This window comes from Lycium barbarum, chromosome 7, assembly GCF_019175385.1.
Source record: "Lycium barbarum isolate Lr01 chromosome 7, ASM1917538v2, whole genome shotgun sequence".
NCBI classification, from domain to species: Eukaryota; Viridiplantae; Streptophyta; class Magnoliopsida; order Solanales; family Solanaceae; genus Lycium; species Lycium barbarum.
The window spans coordinates 130,022,897-130,043,539 of NC_083343.1; the positions used below are offsets into that span (position 1 = coordinate 130,022,897).

The 20,643-nt window shown below is 36.6% G+C and overlaps 1 protein-coding gene across 1 annotated transcript; it reads right to left on the reverse strand.

Annotated features, from left to right (window-relative positions):
• Positions 1-2,886: 2,886 nt before the first annotated feature.
• On the reverse strand, positions 2,887-16,460 carry LOC132602651 (uncharacterized). The gene is made up of 5 exons (XM_060315452.1): positions 15,689-16,460; positions 15,225-15,374; positions 6,629-7,644; positions 6,443-6,519; positions 2,887-3,017 (listed from the first exon to the last, which is right to left on the reverse strand). The coding sequence occupies exons 1-3, from the start codon at positions 16,317-16,319 to the stop codon at positions 7,577-7,579; spliced, it is 849 nt and encodes a 282-aa protein (XP_060171435.1). The 5' UTR covers positions 16,320-16,460; the 3' UTR covers positions 2,887-3,017; positions 6,443-6,519; positions 6,629-7,576.
• Between the last annotated feature and the right edge of the window lie 4,183 nt (positions 16,461-20,643).

The window sequence follows — 20,643 nt, forward strand, 5'->3', positions numbered from 1 at the left end:
TTATTTTACCCTCAAATAATTTTTTACTCACTAAAATAACTCAATCCGACCCGATTTTTTTTTTTCAGCAAAAATAATACGGATAATTTTTATATTTTTTTCTGGAAAAATTATCCGTATTATTTTTGCTGAAAAAAAAATTTCGGGTCGGATTGAGTTATTTTAGTGAGTAAAACATTATTTGAGGGTAAAATAATTTTGAAGAGCTAGGATGATGCCACGTGGCAACAGTTAGACAGAAGGGTATAATTGACCCCATAGTATAACTGTAAGGGTATAATTGGCCCTAAAGTATAACAAAGGGTATGGATGAACTATTTTTCAAAGTTCAGGGGTAATTTTGGCCCTTTTCCGTTCTTAAAAACACGGGCCTTAAACAATCATGTGAAATAAGTAGACCAGAAATCAAATTAATGACTAAAAGGTATAAAATATTTATAATTATTTATGAAAAACTAATATTATATATATAAATAATTATAAAATTTATGTATATAATTTATCGGTTGATTCGGTTATTTATTCGGTTATTTTTTAATATAACCATAACCAAACTAAATATTATCGGTTTTTAAAATTTAAAACCAGACCAAACCAAATGTCGATTTTTTTATTCGGTTTGGTTAAATTTTCGGTTTGATTGTGGTTTTAACCAAAACCGTGAATAGCCCTAAGTGACTGTTTTCATAATTGGAAGGAAAGAATAATCTAAAACAGAATAAGTATGAAGAGCCTTTCCAAAAGGGAAAGTGAAGGAAATATGTTTTAGAAAAAAGGCATGTAAAGAATTCTTGCTACATATACAAGTGTATTTATTCACCTTGAGTTGGAGAATTATTCGGATCATTTTGATGGCCTTGGTGTGGAGAAAAAACAAAGTATGTTAGCACTAACAAGAGTTATCCTTGTAATAATAATCATATACCATAGTTTTCCTGCCTCTTAGTAACATGCTTAAGTCGACATAACCTGAAAGGTTTGTATATAATTACATACCCGGAGCCTTCTTCTCTTGATTCGCGTCACTTACTCCAGTAGTATCTGGATAGAAAAACGAATCAGTCTTTGAATATGTAAAATTCTTTGGTACAAAGTGCCAACAACACTCTCCTGATGAGATGCTCAAATCATTTGGTTAGTTCATTGTCAAAAAGAGATTGGGTGTACTTCTTAACTCGACAAGAATGAGTTAATAAACCGGAAGGTTCCTGCGTAATCACATACACCTCCTCTTCTTGATATTTTGTGTGCATATTTTGATGACCTATATCTAATCATCATAGTTTGATGTAATATTTAGTTTCAACGGCAGTATATAGGCATGTATATGCATTCACCTCTAATTGTGGGATTCTCGGGATCATATTGACAATAACTTTGATGGCCTTGGTGTGAAGAAAAAGAAAAATAAGTTAGTACTAGTAAGAGTTATCAAAATATAATTCATTGCTTTTGCCTCTTAATTAACCTGCTTAAGTCCACATAAACTTGAACCTGAAAGGTTTATTACACATCACGTACCTTGAGACATCTCATCTTGATTCATGTTAGTAGTATTTGGATAGAAAAGAGAATCAGTCTTTGAATGTGTAAAATTCTTAGTCACAAAATGCCAACAAGACTCTCCTGAGGCGCTCTGAATCATTTGGTTGGTTCATTTTCAAAAGAGACTGGTCTATTTGTTAACTCAACATGAATGAGTTAATAAGCTAGAATGTTTCTACGTAATCACGTACCTTTAGGCTTGTTTTCTCGATTTCCAGTATAGACTCCAATAATATAATCTGGATAGAAAAGAGAATCAGTCTGGGCCTGTGATGTGATACTCTTAGGTAGAAAATGCCAACAACAGTCTCTCAAAAACAGTCTTACTGCATTTTCAAAAGGACATTGGTCTAGCGCTTTCTATAAACCCCAAAATCAAGTGAGCAACATTCTTGTTTTGATTGGAGTATCTGTTGCCATTTCCTACCTAACGAGTTTTTGTACTCGTACAATGTGCTGTAAATCTACCCACCACGAGTCTTATTCACAAGTGGTTCCAAGAACTCCACCAGTGATTTGTAGTTCTCTGGGAGATTCCAACTGTGTTTACGTTTTAAGTCTTCTTTGCCTTCAGCTTGTTAAGAATAAAAATAAAATTGATCCAGATCAGTTTCAGAGAAACTATGAAGAAGAAGAAAAGGGAAAAAGGGTCATAACTACAACAAAGGAGCCCAAGTATATCAAACGAATTGGACCAGGCCCAAGTCAATTGCAGCCTTCTCAATAATTTATCGTTTGGCCCAAAATAGATGTAAGACACACAGCCCAAATCATATTCCAGATTAGAGACAGCTATATACAAAGGATATACATATTCCAGATCAGAGACAGCAGTATGGAGGAACAAAAAGATTCTCCTAGTTATTCTACAAGCATGCAACATTGTATGGAGGAAGTATGGAGAAAAATTTCTCCCATTTATTTGTCTTCACCATTTTCTTTCATGGTATCAGAGCAAGGTTAAATTCCTCTCTAAAATACATCAGTTCTTCACTAAATACATCAATCTATCCAAAAATAAAAAAAAATAAAAAAATCACTTCACTCAATCATTTACAATGGCAGAAAATGCAGTTGCTGTTAATACACCAGCAGCAGTAGTAACAGCTGCAAATCAAACCACAATCGACTCAAATCATCCTTATTTTCTCCACTCTTCGGATGCTCCTGGAATGGCTCTTGTTAACACTCCTTTTGATGGAAGGGGATATCAGGGATGGAAAAGAACCATACTCATTGCATTATCAGCAAAGAACAAATTGGGGTTTATCTCAGGTGCTCATGTTGCTCCAGATTCAAAAAAAGCAGACTACCAACCATGGAGCAGGTGTAATGACATGATGACTTCCTGGCTCCTCAATTCTTTGTCCAAAGACATAGCAGACAGTGTAATCTACTCCAGTTCTGCTAAAGAACTGTGGACGAGCCTAGAACATAGGTTTGGACAATCTAATGGGGCTAAACTTTTCCACCTGCAAAAGCAGTTGAGTGGTTTATGTCAAGGAACACTCAATATTGCAGGTTACTTTACCAGACTCAAGAGGTTGTGGGATGAAATGGAATCATTAAATATCAGTGTGAAATGTGAATGTGTGTGTATTTGTGAAGGAAAGGCAAAACTGCAAAAATCACTAGAAGACGAGAAGCTTATCCAATTTCTCATGGGATTAAATGATGTGTACTCTCAAGCAAGAGGAACCATTCTAATGATGAATCCTCTTCCTAACATCAATGTTGCATATTCTCTGCTTTTGCAAGATGAGAATCAGAGAGAGGTATATGTAAACCCCTCTATTCCATCTGATTCTGCATCATTCATGGTAAACAACCCCGCACAAAACTTTCACAAAAACCCAAGACCACCATCAAGGCTTAATGCAAATCAGAGGAATTTGGGAGCACCACAAAGAACTGGGAACAATTTTCAAAGAAACATGAACTTTCATTCTAAGGGAAAGAAATCTAAATATAACCCTAATGTGACTTGCTCATACTGTAAGAAGATAGGACACACTGTTGATGATTGCTACAGGCTAATAGGATTTCCTGATGACTTTCAATTTACTAAGAACATAAAGGGAAATGCAGCAGTAGCAGGAGAAGAAGTTGAGAGGATGAACAACCAAAACATGGAGATGAACTGTTTCAATCAACATCTCAGCAAGGAACAACATTCACAGGTGATGCAAATGATCAAACAGGCAAAACTTTCAGAGTCAACATCAGGAGGAAATTCAGAAATCAATGCAAACTCTGTTGCTGGTACTATAACTAAGTATTTTGGTACTTCTTTCTCAGTTTTCAATTCTAGCTCCTGGATCATTGATTCAGGAGCATCTGAGCATATGTGCTTTGATGATAAGGCTTTTCTAACTATGACACTCCTAGACAAACCTTTAAGTAATAACCTGCCTAACTCCCATCAAATTACTGTCACTCACATTGGTCAAGTCACTATTCTTCCTAATCTTACCTTGAGAAATGTTCTTCATGTTCCCAGTTTTAGATACAATCTACTTTCAGTTCACAGATTTTGCTATCAATTTACTTGCACACTCTTATTTACTTCTATTGGGTGTATGTTGCAGGGCCCTTTAATGAAGAGGCCACAAGTTTTTGGTGAAGTCAAAGAAAGTTTATACCTACTCCAGCCTACCAGTGTCAAGAATAGTTTATTGTCTAATGAGGGTGTTTCTTTATCCTATTTAGGTAGTCATAGCAGTAATGTTTCTACTGTTTCTGTTCCAGCTTCACTTTCTATCCCTAATTGTGCCAATGCTATTTCCAATGTAAAGCTTTGGCACATCAGACTTGGGCATATGCCATTTTCATCAATGAAGAACATTAATTTTATCTCTACTCCTTCAAACTCTGATTGCTTTTGTGATGTCTGTCCCTTAGCTAGGCAAACAAAGCTTCCTTTTCATAACAGTGACATTTCCACTAAATCTGTGTTTCATTTAATCCACATAGATACCTGGGGGCCATATAAAGTTACCACTCACAACAATTACAAGTACTTTCTTACAATTGTGGATGATTTTAGTAGAGCCACATGGACATATTTGCTAAGCTCCAAGGGTAATTCTTTCACAGTACTAGAATGCTTTCTTAAAATGGTTGAAAGACAATTCCATACTAAAGTTAAAGTGATCAGGTCTGATAATGCCCTTGAATTAGGAAGTAGCAATGCTGCTTCTACTTTTCTCAATTCACAAGGTATTGTACATCAAACTTCTTGTGTTGCCACCCCACAACAAAATGGGGTGGTTGAAAGAAAGCACAGGCATTTACTTGAGATAGCAAGAGCATTGTTATTTCAATCAAAGGTTCCTATTGAATATTGGGGAGAATGTATTTTAACTGCTACTTTCTTGATTAACAGAATGCCATCAAAGGTATTAAAAGAAAAAACTCCTTATCAGGTTCTTTTTGGGAAAAAGCCTACATATCAATTTCTTAGATGTTTTGGGTGTTTGTGTTATGCATCTACTCTATCTCAAAATAGAGGAAAATTCAAACCAAGAGCTAAATGCTGTGTTTTCTTAGGCTATCCTAGCAATCAAAAGGGATACAAATTACTTGACTTGGCAACCAAAAAGATTCTTGTGTCCAGAAATGTGCATTTTTATGAACATATTTTTCCATTTTCAGATCCTTCATTCACTCAAACTACCATTTTCCCTAGTCCTACACCTGCAAGTTCTCATACTTTCCCCTTCTCTAATATCCCTAATCAAGCAAACGTACTAAATAATTCCAATGAGAAAACCATACAAAATGAAACTATCACTACACCATTATCACCTACAACTTCATCACCATCTACAACTCAGTCCTCAAATCATCCTTCAACTTCATCATCCACTTCACCTACTATCATATTAGACCATACTAATTCACCTTCACTACCTCAAACCATCTCACCTTCCATTCCTACTTCTACACCTTCTGTTCTCCCTACCAGAATTTCCACTAGAGAAAACAAAGGAACTTTTCCTTCTTATCTACTTGATTATTACTGCAATAACATTTCAATGTGTGATATTACTAATTGTATGTCTCAACCCATTCCTGTTCCCACCATATCTATTACTGCTTTATCAGTCCCAAATCAACATTTTCTTCACTCTATCTCCAATATCAAAGAACCTAATAGTTATTACGAAGCTTCTACACATCCTGGTTGGAAAAAGGCAATGAAAGTTGAACTTAAGGCATTACAGGATAATCAAACTTGGGAATTGGTCAATCTACCCCAAGGAAGGAAAGCTTTACCTTGTAAATGGGTTTACAAGGTAAAACAGAATTCTGATGGTACTATTGAAAGGTTGAAGGCAAGACTTGTTATTAGAGGGGATATTCAAAAGGAGGGCATTGACTATAATGAGACATTTTCCCCAGTAGTCAAGATGACCACAATCAGGTGTCTCATTGCTATTGCAGTAAAAAAGGGATGGGGAATTTCACAATTTGATGTTAACAATGCATTCTTGCATGGGGATTTGCAAGAAGAGGTGTATATGAAATTTCCTCCTGGTTTAATTCCTACTTCTACTGATCTTGTTTGCAAACTGAAAAGGTCCTTATATGGTTTAAAGCAGGCCTTAAGGCAATGGTATGCTAGGCTAGCAGGGGCTCTCAAGTTTAAAGGTTTCATTTCATCACTTAATGACTATTCCCTATTTTATAAGTCATCGGGGGAATATACTACTATAGTAGGAGTTTATGTGGATGATATTCTCATCACGGGAAATCACTCAACGGAAATCAACAGCCTCAAAGGATTTCTACATTCAGAATTTCAAATCAAGGACCTTGGCCCTTTACACTATTTTCTAGGTTTGGAAATCATCAGAGAAACACAAGGTGTTATAGTTTGTCAAAGGAAATATACCTTGGATCTGTTGAGTGAGTTTGATGTGTCACATATGCCTCATGTTTCTTGTCCCCTGGATCCTTCATCTAAATTATCTGCAAAATCAGGGAATTTGCTATCAGATCCTACTGTTTATAGACATATAGTAGGAAAACTTAACTACCTCACTCACACTCGACCAGATTTATCATTTGCAGTTCTTACCCTTAGTCAATATATGCAAACACCATGTGTGGATCACTTTTATGCAGCTTTAAGAGTCCTCAGCTACTTGCGAAATGACCCAGGTCAAGGTATCTTTATGTCATCTCATCCTTCATTTCATCTTCAAGCTTTTTGCGATGCTGATTGGGCTTCATGTCGCGAATCTCGAAAATCAGTGAGTGGGTTCTTCATCAATCTAGGTGGATCTCCCATTTCCTGGAAATCCAAGAAATAAGACTCCATTTCTTTGTCATCTGCTGAATCGGAGTACCAGTCGATGCGACGACTTGTGACTGAGTTGACTTGGCTTACTAGACTACTGAGCGATCTCTCAGTTCCACCTAAACTTCCCATACCAATTCATTCCGACAGTCAAGCAGCTATACATATAGCTCGAAATCCCGTGTTTCATGAGAGGACGAAACACGTGGAACTTGACTGCCATTTCGTCCGACAACAATACCTTTCCGGTCTCATTTCTTTGACTTTTGTTCCTTCAAAGGACCAGCTGGCCGATCTCTTTACAAAATCACTTTCTGGCCCAAGTCACCATCTCATCCTTAGCAAGTTGGGTGTTTCTTCGTCTCCCTCCAACTTGAGGGGGGATGTTAAGAATAAAAATAAAATTGATCCAGATCAGTTTCAGAGAAACTATGAAGAAGAAGAAAAGGGAAAAAGGGTCATAACTTCAACAAAGTAGCCCAAGTATATCAAACGAATTGGACCAGGCCCAAGTCAATTGCAGCCTTCTCAATAATTTATCGTTTGGCCCAAAATAGATGTAAGACACACAGCCCAAATCATATTCCAGATTAGAGACAGCTATATACAAAGGATATACATATTCCAGATCAGAGACAGCAGTATGGAGGAACAAAAAGATTCTCCTAGTTATTCTACAAGCATGCAACATTGTATGGAGGAAGTATGGAGAAAAATTTCTCCCATTTATTTGTCTTCACCATTTTCTTTCACAGCTTCATATTCCATTAGCTCTATCTCTTTGATATTTATGCCTGGAAAAAGAACCCAGTATTAGCTATATAACCTCCACAAACGATGAACATGAACCAACATACAAAAGATAGAATGTTGATGACTAACAGAAAACAGTAAATATGCTAGACTGAGACAAAGGATAAAGAGGCTGAGGAAGGCATACCCCTGTTCTTCATATGTTAAGAGAGATTAACTGATATATCCATTTCAAAAAAAAAAAAAAAGATTAATTAATAGATGCTGACAGTGTGCAAAAGTTTTACAGTATCAGGTTACTTAAAAACCAATCAAAGATAACTTTTTAGCAAGCACAAAATAATGGTATACAACATACAGACTCGGGATACATTTAGATATACTAGCGTCGCGCGTATACCCTATCTTAATGAATCTAAAATTTTAAGGAATTTCATAAATATTATATTAAAAATTATGCTTTCAGCTTTAAGAGAATTCTCCCTAAATTAAACAATGTAAAAGTAAGAAGAAGTAGAAAAAACAGTCTTAGTAAATTGGAGGCAGTAACAATAAAATGACTTAGAACTAACTCAACCATGCGAAATAGTATATTATCTGACCTATCAAGAAGCAGTTTATGATGATGAATATGAACAAATTTCCAAAAGAAAATTGGTGAATTGGATACTTCTAGCAGCCTAGAAGTCTTGTCTTGGCAAATAAAATTCACTTACAATTGACATGAATCTAAATTTAACACTCTATGAAAATAAATAGTCAGTTCATATAAATAATGCACTAATAACGATACATGGTGACAAAAGAAAATAATTCATTAAGTAAAACATTTTCTCATTTTCCCATAAAAACACACCCCAATATGAACTGCACCTATTATAAGGGAAGAGTTACTTGAGGTACCTAAAGAACTCTAGACCAAAAGGTAGACAAAAAGAATGTCAAAACAAATGATTGCCATTATTCGATCTCTTTGTAAAATTTGTTGTAAAAGCATTGTAATACATCACAACAATTTAAACAAAATTAATCTAGTGCTCTACACAAACATCAGCCACTCTGTTCGATAAACATATATAGAATATATCAAGAAAAAGTTTCTTTTTCACACTGTAAGCATTATCTATCAATCGTTTTCTAGCAACTCAACGCCTTCACTTGAATTTTGTCAAATAATTGAAAGAGTAGAGTCATTTGTATGATCAAAATGGCAACAATGAAAGTGAACAACATAAAAGAAAAATGTAGCAGAGGAGCTAGACATGGAAGAAGAAGCAACTTGAATTGAAAGTGCATTTCCTGTATATTTTAGCTTCATTTTTCGTCTGGTAACAAAGTATCGAGTCCCTTTCTTGTTTAGCTTAACCACATTGTTATCTGCACTGATCATCGATTAAAAGATGGATTTGCCGTTTGCTTATTCAATAGCCTTTCACTTGTAACTTTAAAGAGGGGACTCAGGGAAGGGAATGTGAAAAGAACCAACCTATAAAATAAATTTAAGCAAAAAATAATTCATCCGTTTCCTACTCTCCTCAATGAACCCAGAATTGTCCTGACCCTTAACATTCAACTGTTTCTTTGACAAATTAAAGATAGGGGACTTTAATAGGGAAAGTAAAAAAGGATCAAATCAATTAGACATTTTCGGAGCTATTGAATAAAGAATATTTATTACAGTAAATGACGGAAACGTTTAGAAGATTTGTATTTGAAGGAGTAGGAAAGCCAATAGGCTATCGTAGTTATGAAAATGAATTTAATTAATGTGCCATAACTAAGGAGTTAAAGTGCAACTTTCTACTGCCTTTACGTGAATAAAAATGAGTAATTAATTAGATATTTAATTAAATTTTGATTTAGTTTAGGGGTAAAATGGTAAACTAACTTTGAAGGTAAGAGCTTCCCACTTTTAGTATAATACGATTAAAGATGAAGCAGTTGTGCTGGAGATCCTAGTTTTCAAGTTCACTCAATACTTTTCCTAGTAACAGCTCTTCCTAGTAATACATTATATTAATTGTGTTCAGGGAAGTACTGCATTTCTGCTCAAGGCTGGATTCCAAGCTAAATGATTGCATACAACTAAGAGAACATTATACTAAAACTCTCATAAGCCAAATAATTGTAGGTTGTCACTGTCTGCTATACTTCATTAATCTGAAGATCCTCTTCCGACCTTAACATGTGTACACAAATATAGAGCAGAATACAGAATTATAAAGCAGTGAGAAGGTAGAATGTGATTTAATTTCCAACAAAATTCAAGTAACAATCAAACTTGGTATCACAAAAGTAGGTTAATAAAACAGAAATCAACAGCACTGGTCATACAGCCTGATAGAAGGCCGACCAATTCCTCCATCTGCAATTACTGGGAATGTAGGATGCAACTTTAAATTTAGTTTTCATTTTATTTATTTATTTTGGTTTTTTGCACCCCCCACCCGCCTACTGTTAGGATTTTAATCCCAAATCCGACCTTTGTAAGCAGGTTCCCAGGAAAGATTGGAGGGTCACAGCTGGACCACTTAAATACCAACTTCCTTAGACAGAACCTACTTACGCCATGATGTAAGCGAAGAATAAATAGCACACACAGATTTATAGTGGTTCACCCTTAATGTGAGAGCTACGTCCACGTTGCTGCTGCAGATCTTATTAAAGAAGAAATATTACAAGTGTTTACAACACTCAACCTCACAAATGAATCTCTCTCTAACTCTTCTCTACTTGAGTTCTTGAGTTATTTTTGGCGATATTTTCCAAATGAAGCTTACAACTCTATTTATAAGCTTCGGAAAAATGCGTGAACAGTAACACCGCGTGCACAGTAAATCGCGTTTTTTATACGCGTGAACAGTACCACGCATATTTACTATTCAACTCTGGTGGGCCCCACATGTCGGAGGGACCTACTCAACAATTCTCCCACTTGAAGGCTAATTTTAATTTGTCTTTATACTTTGATCGATGCAGCAGCTCTTTCCTAGTTTCATACTTCGTGCAGGCCAACTGAAGCTGAACATAGCTTCAGTTTGTCTATCGTCACTGCCTTTGTCAGCATGTCTGCTGGATTCTGACTCCCTGCGATCTTCTCAAGTACTAACGCTCCATCTTCCAAAGCTGATCTAATGAAATGGTACCGGAGTTGTATGTGCTTCGTTCGAGCATGGTAGACCGGGTTCTTTGCCAAATGAATGGCACTTTGGCTATCACAATATAGCACACTTCCCTCGTGGTCCTGATTCAATTCCCCGCAGAAAAGATTGTAGCCACATCATTTCCTTTGTGGCCTCCGTCACAGCAACGTACTCAGCCTCACAACTAGAGAGAGCTACTATCTTTTGCAACTTGGAAACCCAAGAGATTGCAGTACCTCCGAAGGTGTAAACATACCCGGATGTGTTCTTTCTGCTATCAACATCACCACCGTTGTCAGCATCAACATACCCTTGCAATCCTGTTTCTGATTTTCGGAAATACAGAGCTGAACTCGAGCTGCCTTTCAGATATCTGAATATCCACTTCACAGCCTCCCAGTGTTGCTTTCCCGGATTGCTCATAAATCGGCTGACAACTCCCACTGCATGTGCAATGTCTGGCCTTGTACATATCATTGCATATATAAGACTACCGATTGCAGATGCACAAGGTATCTTGTCCATCTATTTCTTCTCATCCTCGGTTGTCGACGACTGATCCTTTGACAACCGAAAGTGTCCAGCCAAGGGAGTGCTGACTGGCTTGGCATCATGCATGTTAAACCTTTTGATAACTTTCCTCACATATTCTTCTTGTGAGAGTTTGATGCCCTCCTTGCTTCGGTCGATTCTCATCCCAAGGATTTGTTTTGCAGCTCCCAAATCCTTCATTGCAAACTGTTCCGATAACCCTTTTTTCAACCGATCAATCTCCTGTAGGTTTTCTCCTACGATTAGCATGTCGTCGACATAGAGTAGCAGTATCATGTACGAGTCTTCAAATTTCTTGAAGTAACAACAGTGATCTGCCTCACACCTTGAAAAATAAGCTTTCTTCATAAAGCTGTCAAACTTTAAATACCACTGTCTTGGAGCCTGTTTTAGTCCGTACAGACTCTTTTGAAGTTTGCACACCAGATTCTCCTTTCCTTTGACTTTGAATCCCTCCGGCTGTCGCATGTAGATTTCCTCGTCTAGATCACCGTGAAGAAATGCAGTTTTCACGTCCATCTGTTACAGATATAGATTTTCCTTTGCTACCAGTCCAAGAACAGTTCTGATATTCACCATCTTGACTACGGGAGAGAAGATCTCCGTATAGTCGATGCCTTCTTTCTGTTGAAATCCCTTTGCAACCAGCCTTGCTTTATAACGCTTGCTTCCATTGGGTTCTTCCTTTATCCGATAAATCCATTTGTTTTGCAATGCCCTCTTATCCTTTGGCAACTCGGATAACTCCCATGTATGATTTGCCGATAGTGAATCCATCTTATCTTTCATTGCCAGCTCCCACTTAGTCGATTCATAGACTTGCATTGCTTCTTCATAACATTCCGGCTCCCCTCTATCAGTGAGTAGAATGTAGTCGAGGGATGGAGAGTACCTGTGAATCGGCTTCCTGATCCTGGATGATCTACGTAGTTCTGTGATTGGCGTCTGTTCATTTGTTTCAGAATCAGCACTTTCATCAGTACCTTCTCGGATTGTTTGTTCCTCTGCCTCGGCTGTACCTGGATGCGGCTCAGGTGTCGGGAAGTCCCTCAAATCGACTATTTCTGATTCCTTGTCCTGACATTCTGAATTTTTTTGCAACTTGTCTTTGTACAGTACCTCTTCGTTGAAGACAACATTCCTGCTTCGGATGATCTTCCGATTTTGTTCATCCCAAAATCGGTAACCAAGCTCGGTGTCACCATAGCCAATAAAGTAACACTTCTTTGATTTTGGATCAAGCTTGCTTCTAGCCGTATCATCATTATGAACATATGATAAGCAGCCGAACACTTTCAGAAATGAAAGATTTACCTTCTTGCCACTCCAGACTTCTTCTGGAATTCTGAAATCCAAGGGAACTGACGGTCCTCGGTTAATTAAGAAGGCCGCGGTATTGACTGCATTTGCCCAGAATGTATTCTCATACTCCGAGCACGCTCGTTCAACGTTCGGTTCATTCTTTCGGCTATTCCATTTTGTTGCGGCGTTCCAGGAATAGTCTTCATCATCTTGATTCCATTATCGGCACAGTACCGTTTGAAATCACCATCAGTGTATTCTCCGCCGTTGTCGGACCTCAAACACTTCAACTTGAGGTTTGTTTCATTCTCGACCATGGCTTTCCATCTTTTGAATACACTAAACACATCGGATTTATTTTTCATAAAATAAACCCATACCTTCCTGGTTGAATCATCAATGAAGGTCATGTAGTAGTGTGATCCTCCAAGAGAGGGGACAGTGGTAGGTCCCCACACGTCTGTGTGCACCAATTCCAGCTTCTCGACCTTCAACTCCCTGCCTGCATTTGAGAAGCTTACTCACTTTTGTTTTCCGAGAATGTAGCTCTCACACGTATGGAGGTCCACCGTCTTCAGCTCCAGAATTAAGCCATTTATCACCAACAACTTCATCTCCTTCTGGCTGATATGGCCCAGCCGACAATGCCACAAATCTACCTTCTTTGTGTTGTCAACCACAGCAACAGTATCACGACAGCTAGTCGTCATGTAGAGAGTGCCAATCTTATTTCCTCGGCCAACTACCATAGCACCTTTCACCACCTTCCAAGACCCATTACCAAAGTTGAGATCATATCCCTCATCATCAAGTTGACCTACTGAGATCAGGTTTCGCATCAGCTTTGGAACATGTCTAACTTTTGTAATCTTCCACGAGGATCTATTTGACATCTTCAAATTAATGTCTCCCGTGCCAACAACATCTAGCGGCTCTCCATCGGCTAAATAAACTTTGCCGAGATTCCCAGCCACGTAGTTTGTCATTATATCATGATGTGGGGTGGTATGAAAGGACGCTCCTGAGTCAAGCACCCAAGAGTCTGTCGGGCTGTCAACCGATAGCAACAACGCATCGCCAATGTCTTCCGTAGCAGCGTTGATTCCAGCCCCCTTGTTGTCCTCTTTCTTTGGCGCCCTGCAGTTCTTCTTGAGGTGACCTGGTTTTCCACAGTTCCAACACTCAAGTGTTCGTCCTGGTCTGGATTGACCCCTGCCATTCCTTGACTTCGATTTGCCCCTATTTCGGTTGTAGTTTCTGTCATAATTTCTGCTTCTGTTTTCAACATTAAAAGCAGAACTCGTCGATGCCTCTCCAGAATTTGTCCTGCGCACCTCCTCAGCAAGGATACGATCCCTAACATCGTTGAACTTTAGTTTGTCACTGCCGACAGAATTACTAACCGCTGCTCTCATTGGCTCCCAGCTATTTGGTAGGGATGCCAACAAAATTAGAGCTTGTACTTCATCATCGAAATCAATTTTTACCGATGACAATTGATTTACAATGGTATTGAATTCATTTATGTGTACAACAACATGAGCATTTTCCATCATCTTTAGATGAAATAGTTTCTTCATGAGAAATACCTTATTATTTGCCGAAGGTTTCTCATACATGTCAGACAATACCTTCATCATATCTGCGGTGGTCTTCTCCTTTGCCACGTTGTGAGCAACGTTCTTCGACAGCGTCAGCCGAATGACTCCCAGAACTTGTCTGTCGAGGAGATCCCAATTTGCTTGCTTCATCTCCTCTGGTTTCAGACTCAGAGGTTCATCAAGCTTTTTGCCATATAAATAATCTTCAATTTGCATTCTCCAGAACGCAAAATCTGTACCATCGAATTTACCGATGCCGTGCGTCGTACCATCTTCGCCTCCCATCGTTTCTAAATCACAACACAACCTGTTGCTCTGATACCAGTTGTTAGGATTTTAATCCCAAATCCGACCTTTGTAAGAAGGTTCCCAGGAAAGATTGGAGGGTCACAGCTGGACCACTTAAATACCAACCTCCTTAGACAGAACCTACTTACGCCGTGATGTAAGCGAAGAATAAATAGCACACACAGATTTATAGTGGTTCACCCTCAATGTGAGAGCTACGTCCACGTTGCTGCTGCAGATCTTATTAAAGAAGAAATATTACAAGTGTTACAACACTCAACCTCACAAATGAATCTCTCTCTAACTCTTCTCTACTTGAGTTCTTGAGTTATTTTTGGCGATATTTTCCAAATGAAGCTTAGAACTCTATTTATAAGCTTTAGAAAAATGCGTGAACAGTAACACCGCGTGTTTTTTACGCGTGAACAGTACCAGGAGTATTTACTATTCAACTCTGGTGGGCCCCACATGTCGGAGGGACCTACTCAACACCTACCCCACCTCCCAACCCGTACTCCCCACCATCCAAAGTTTCACTCCTTGTTCAAAAACTTGATAGTGGTTTTGCTTTGAGTCTTTCCAACTTGTGTACCAAACACAAGAAAATGAGTAGAAAAACCACTTATTTTCTGAAAAACTTGGAAAAGATTTACCTTCGTACCAAACACACCCTAAATCCATGTTAACAATGCTTATCTATGCCACTATTTTGACAAAAAGAGACTTTAGACTTACAGTAGTATATAATGCTATCCATGAGCGGAATATAGCTGCGACATTTGAATACTTGAGGCATCCTGGAAAGGAAGTGTAGAGGAGACATGCCCTCTTCGTTGTTATGGTTGACAAGTGACGGATAGTAATGTATTATATGAAAAGCCAGCTCTGTTAAAAAGAGAAGTTGTTAATACTACTATCCTGTTCTACAAGAAAGAAGAAATTATAAATATATACAGTTAGACCTGAAATTATAAACATATACAGTTAGACGTATCTATCACAATATTTTACTATAACATTCGTGTTTTTTTGGAGCCGATCTCTTATCTATGTTATATTATATGTTCTCTATAACAGCATTTTGCTATAACAACCCAAAAATATCCAGACAAACAACGTCGTTATAAAGAGGTTTGATTGTATATAATCGAAATGTCTGATAATTAATAAGAAAATATTTTGAGGGGATTGGCTCTTACCAAAATACTCCCCAGAGATGGCGGCGTGTAGCGTACTAACCCCATCATTCTTTCTACAAAGTTCAATTGGACCTTCTTCTTTTTCATCTTGAACATACTTCTGTAGGTAGAGAAAAACTTTTAGCTTGTCTTGATAAGCAGCTATGAATAAGGGGGTTTCCCCTTTTGAATTGGTCTCCCTGATGAGAGAAGGGTCTTCTGGGTTTACCAAACACTCAATAATCGAGACAATTCCGAGTTCTGCTGCAAGGTGAAGAGGTGTGTTCCCTTCTTCATTCTTCTGTTTTAAGATACCTAGTCGATTTTCCATTGGTATGGTGGCAACCATTTCCTTAATACAATTAAGATGAGGATGATGTAAAGAGTCATCTCGATCTGGATTGTAATAAGAGATAGCTATGTGAAGAGCAGTATCTTCTGATCTAGTGAGTAAGGATTCATGGACAAACTTATTTTTGGTGTACAGTTGCTGAACTTTTGTCCACTTATTCTCTATACAGGCTCGATATATTTCATCTTTAATAGCTTGCCTCTTCTTTACTTCCGACTCATTTAAAGGTGCTAAAGGTCTTCCCGCTCCTTGTGCTGATGGCAGTTCTTGAATTTCTGGTTTAGCTATGTTGGAGTCCATTGGCACTACTTGTTTTTGCAGATTGTGTTGATGCCACTCACCAGTCGCCAATGGATTTAATATATACTGCTAGGAGAGACATATTGTTGAGAAATATTTCTTTACAAGCCTCATGGTGCATGTGTAATGGCTTCTCGTACCTAAAATATTTAAGAATCTAATCTTTCTCTACTCTGACGTAAAATAAATTTTACACTATCATACCACTTAGTAGATACTTACTAATAACCATCCATGATACATGAGCTGAATGTAGCTTGCGTACACTGACAATGTACAAGAATTCATATTCTTAGTGTAAGCTCAATGGTATAGAAAAGTAATTTTACGCTGTCAGTGAACTTAGTGATCCGAAAAATAAGGAATATAACCTCTCTACATGAAAGTACAGAAATGACAACAACTCACTACAAAAAAAAACATGGGTAATTTGCGGAGGTTAAAAGTTGCAATTCGTGGAGGTTTTAGCCTCCGCTAGTTCCTAGAAGAGGCTAAAACCTCCGCGAATTGTAACTTGCAACCTCCACAAATTACCTATTTTTTTGTAGTGACTCTTTGGCAACAAAAATAATATTGTTGGAAAAATTCAATATTTGGCAACAAAAATAATATTGTTGGCAAAATTCAATATTTGACAACAACTTAGCTTTATTGTTGGCATATATGATGAAACTTTTAAAAATGAACTTTTTTTGATAGCCAAAACAATTTAATTTTGTTGCCATAGTATTAACTATTGTTGCAAAAAATTGTTGCACGTCGTTGCAATAACAGCCGATGGGAAAAGTTTATGCAACAACAAAAAAATGTTGCCAAAAATACTTTTTACAATAATAGTCAATACTATCGCAACAAAAAAGATTTTGTTGGCAAATATCCTCTTTCTTGTAGTGCCTTTTGCAATACGTTTTAGGTAACCTGATAGTATACCTTATCAAAAAGAAAAATCTGATAGTGTAAAGATCTTACATAAGGTCGGTGCATATGTTAAACCATTAATTAGATAGTACTAGGCAATCACGAAAATGCTTGTCGGCTTATTAACTTTAGTCTGGGTCAAAAGCAAAACTAGGTAGAATACAGTTGAAATTGTGATACATATTTACTTAATTGAGTCTTCAACACACTCCTTTCCATGTGGGCTAGACTTTTCTGATGGGTCAAGCACTTGAAGCATCATGACCTTTGCCTTCTCAAATACCATGTTGAATTGTCTAACCATCTTACTTAAAAGGTTAAGCAATTAAAAAGGATGCACTTTTATTTGCTTAATTATGTCTTCAAATAAAGGTTAAGCTATTAAAGAGGATACACTTTTATTTGCTTAATTATGCTAAATTCTCACGTTGAGTTAGGTTGTTCACATGATGTTAGAGCTAGATCCATTTGTATTTCTCAGTTTACCTAATGCTCGGCTTTTATGTTATGTTGTTAATGTACCAAATGTCCCGTCTTAGGCATGTATCATACGATCTTGTCAATCCTCGCTTTATGAGATAGCTTTGGAGCCAAGTTAGACGCAAGATACATTTTCTTCACACTTATGTCATGCAAAACACAAGGGCAAACCTCTAGTCATTTGTTCCCTTTTTGCTGCTATCACCAAACATCTCTCTTTTGCTTTTGCCTTTATTCTACACAAGAAATGTTACCAGTAGAAACTCTTTTATTTTTGTCCTGCTTTTAAGTTTTACCATAAGTCTTTCTTGCATTTCCACTTTATACAAATCCTACCATTGTTTTAGACATAATAACTTGTTGCTAATACTGATTTAACCTCACATACGTTTATCTGGTTAATTGTACTCGGTTGATAAAAAATTCTCTTTATGTTGCAAATAGCCGGCTGGATTCCTAGCCGGTATACATAATGAGTATACACTAATTATATATGGTTATATACATATTATATCTCCGCTCTCTATTTTTAGTTTGAGCGATTGAATAAGCGATTATTTAGATTAATTCTTCTTTTTTATATGATATCTATTGACAAGAACCTTATAAAAACGAAAATTTATTGGTTAACAAGTATGAATATGCAAATTTGTGTGACTCGTGATTTCATTGGAAGTATTGTTTGAAGGGGAGCCTTGGCGTAACCGGTAAGGTTGTTGTCATGTGACCAGGAGCTTACGGGTATGAGCCGTGGAAACAGCCTCTTGCAGAAAAGCAGGGTAAGACTGCGTACAATAGACCCTTGTGGTCCGGCCCTTCTTCGGACCCCGCGCATAGCTGAAGCTTAATGCACCGGGCTGCCTTTTTTTTTCGTACTGTTTTATCTTTTAAGTTTGTAAATCCATAACCGGGCAGGGCCAGAACTGTACTTTAGACTTAAAAGACAATATGCATTTTATTTGGTATTATATTCTTTGCTCAAAGGTTATGTTATTCTCCTTTTAGTTTTTTCTCTACATTTTCCTTTACTTTGAAGTAATTCTTCAAATAGTGAATGTCAAGTTTGAACCCTTTAGTTCCACGTGTTTCCTCATCCTTAGCATTTTTTTTTCTTTCACTAGGAGCACCCAAATGTGTTTGTTAGGAAGGAAAATAATTTCCGAAAAATTGTTTTTCAAGTTGTTTGGTTGGAGAGTAAAATAATTTTGAGGAAAACATTTACAAAGATCCGAAATAATGTCTAGCAAATTGAATACTTCTTTGATGAAATTTTTGAGTATTCAAGTTTGATAAGTAATAGGAGTAACTTTTTAAGTGTTGGTTAGAGTAGTGATATGAAGTTAAACGTAAATTTAGTTATGAAGGAAAATGACTTCAGATGTTTCATCTAATATGCTTCACTATTATTTTTTTATTTTTTATTTATCATGAATGTGAATCATTATACGTATGTTCGATTGGCATATTTTTTTTGTGTTACACCCCGTGAAGGGAAGCCTTTTTACTCTTTTGGTGGAAATTAATGCAACATACACTAGAAATAACTTCTTCTTCTTTTCGCGAAACGTGATATGGAACTCTTAGTATTCTGTTGCTCTTTTTTCTTCAGAATGTCCATGGGCTAAAAAAAACACACACACACAACATCTTATAGTATCCTAATGTTTTTTCTTTTTTTTACCATTCTTGATGTGAAAGAAAAGAATGAATGAAGTTTTTTAAAGCAAAATTCTGTTACTTTACATTTTTGTGAGTTGCATTTCAATCAACTTTAAAGGCTGCGTAGATTATCATAATGAGTCAAAAGCTCTGGAAAAAAAAATTAATCACAAGGCAAATAAAATGATACTCAGATATTGAAATATACTTTGTTGTGTCAGCTATATCTAATGAAATCTGAAAGACTTGTTCACAAAGTACAAGTAGACATGAATTTTTGGGGAGAATGTGTAGATGGTTTGAAGGAATAATGAGAAATATTTGGGAAAATTCTGATGCCCTTTCCATTGATCTTTGTATCATATATATACAAGCATTGTGTAGAAAATTAAATGACAAAGAAAAGAAAGTAACTTTTACAGTTGTCAAACTTTATCTTCTACTGTGCTAGTCATGTGTATTGGAATTGACTTGATCCAACAGCCAAAAATTGTGCTTCATTTATTTTCATCAATGGCTCAACTGTAGCCACGTAGCCTCCAGACAAAAGCTCAGTTGACATAGGAAAATCCGACCATCTTGACTTCAATTCATTCCACTCGTCTTCTTCATTTTTCCTAGCCATTCTCTTCCATTTCTTTTTGCTCATCTCTGGTGCGACCATGGAAGTTGTCACTCCGATTACCCCCCTCAAGGTGGAGGTTGTGGAAAGAATCCCCTGTTGACACTCAATTTTATCCCGCCTTTCTTCCAAAATATCTATTTGCGCTTCTAATATTTTTATAACTTAAGAACAATTATTTATATTTTTTTTTATTACAATTTAGCTTTTGTTAATATCGTCGTTTTTCATAATTCAGTTATATTCATTAGCTATTATCATTTTTATTACCGTTATTACTACTACTATTATCATTATCATTATTATTATTATTATTATTATTATTATTATTATTATTATTATTATTGTTATTATTATTATTATTATTATTATTATTATTATTATTATTATTATTATTATACTTATTATTATGATTACTATTGCAATCGCCATGATCGCTTTTAACATCTTACGCATCGCATTCATGTTTAGGCAATTAAACAATAGCATTTACTTATTGTTAAACTTTAATTTTTTTTTATCACACGGCTATTACGATATCATATAATTTTTTTTTATCTGAGTACTAATGAATATATACTTTTTAATATTTTAGCACGCATTAATATATAGTTAATTAAAATGGGTCCTTCATTTAAATTTAGA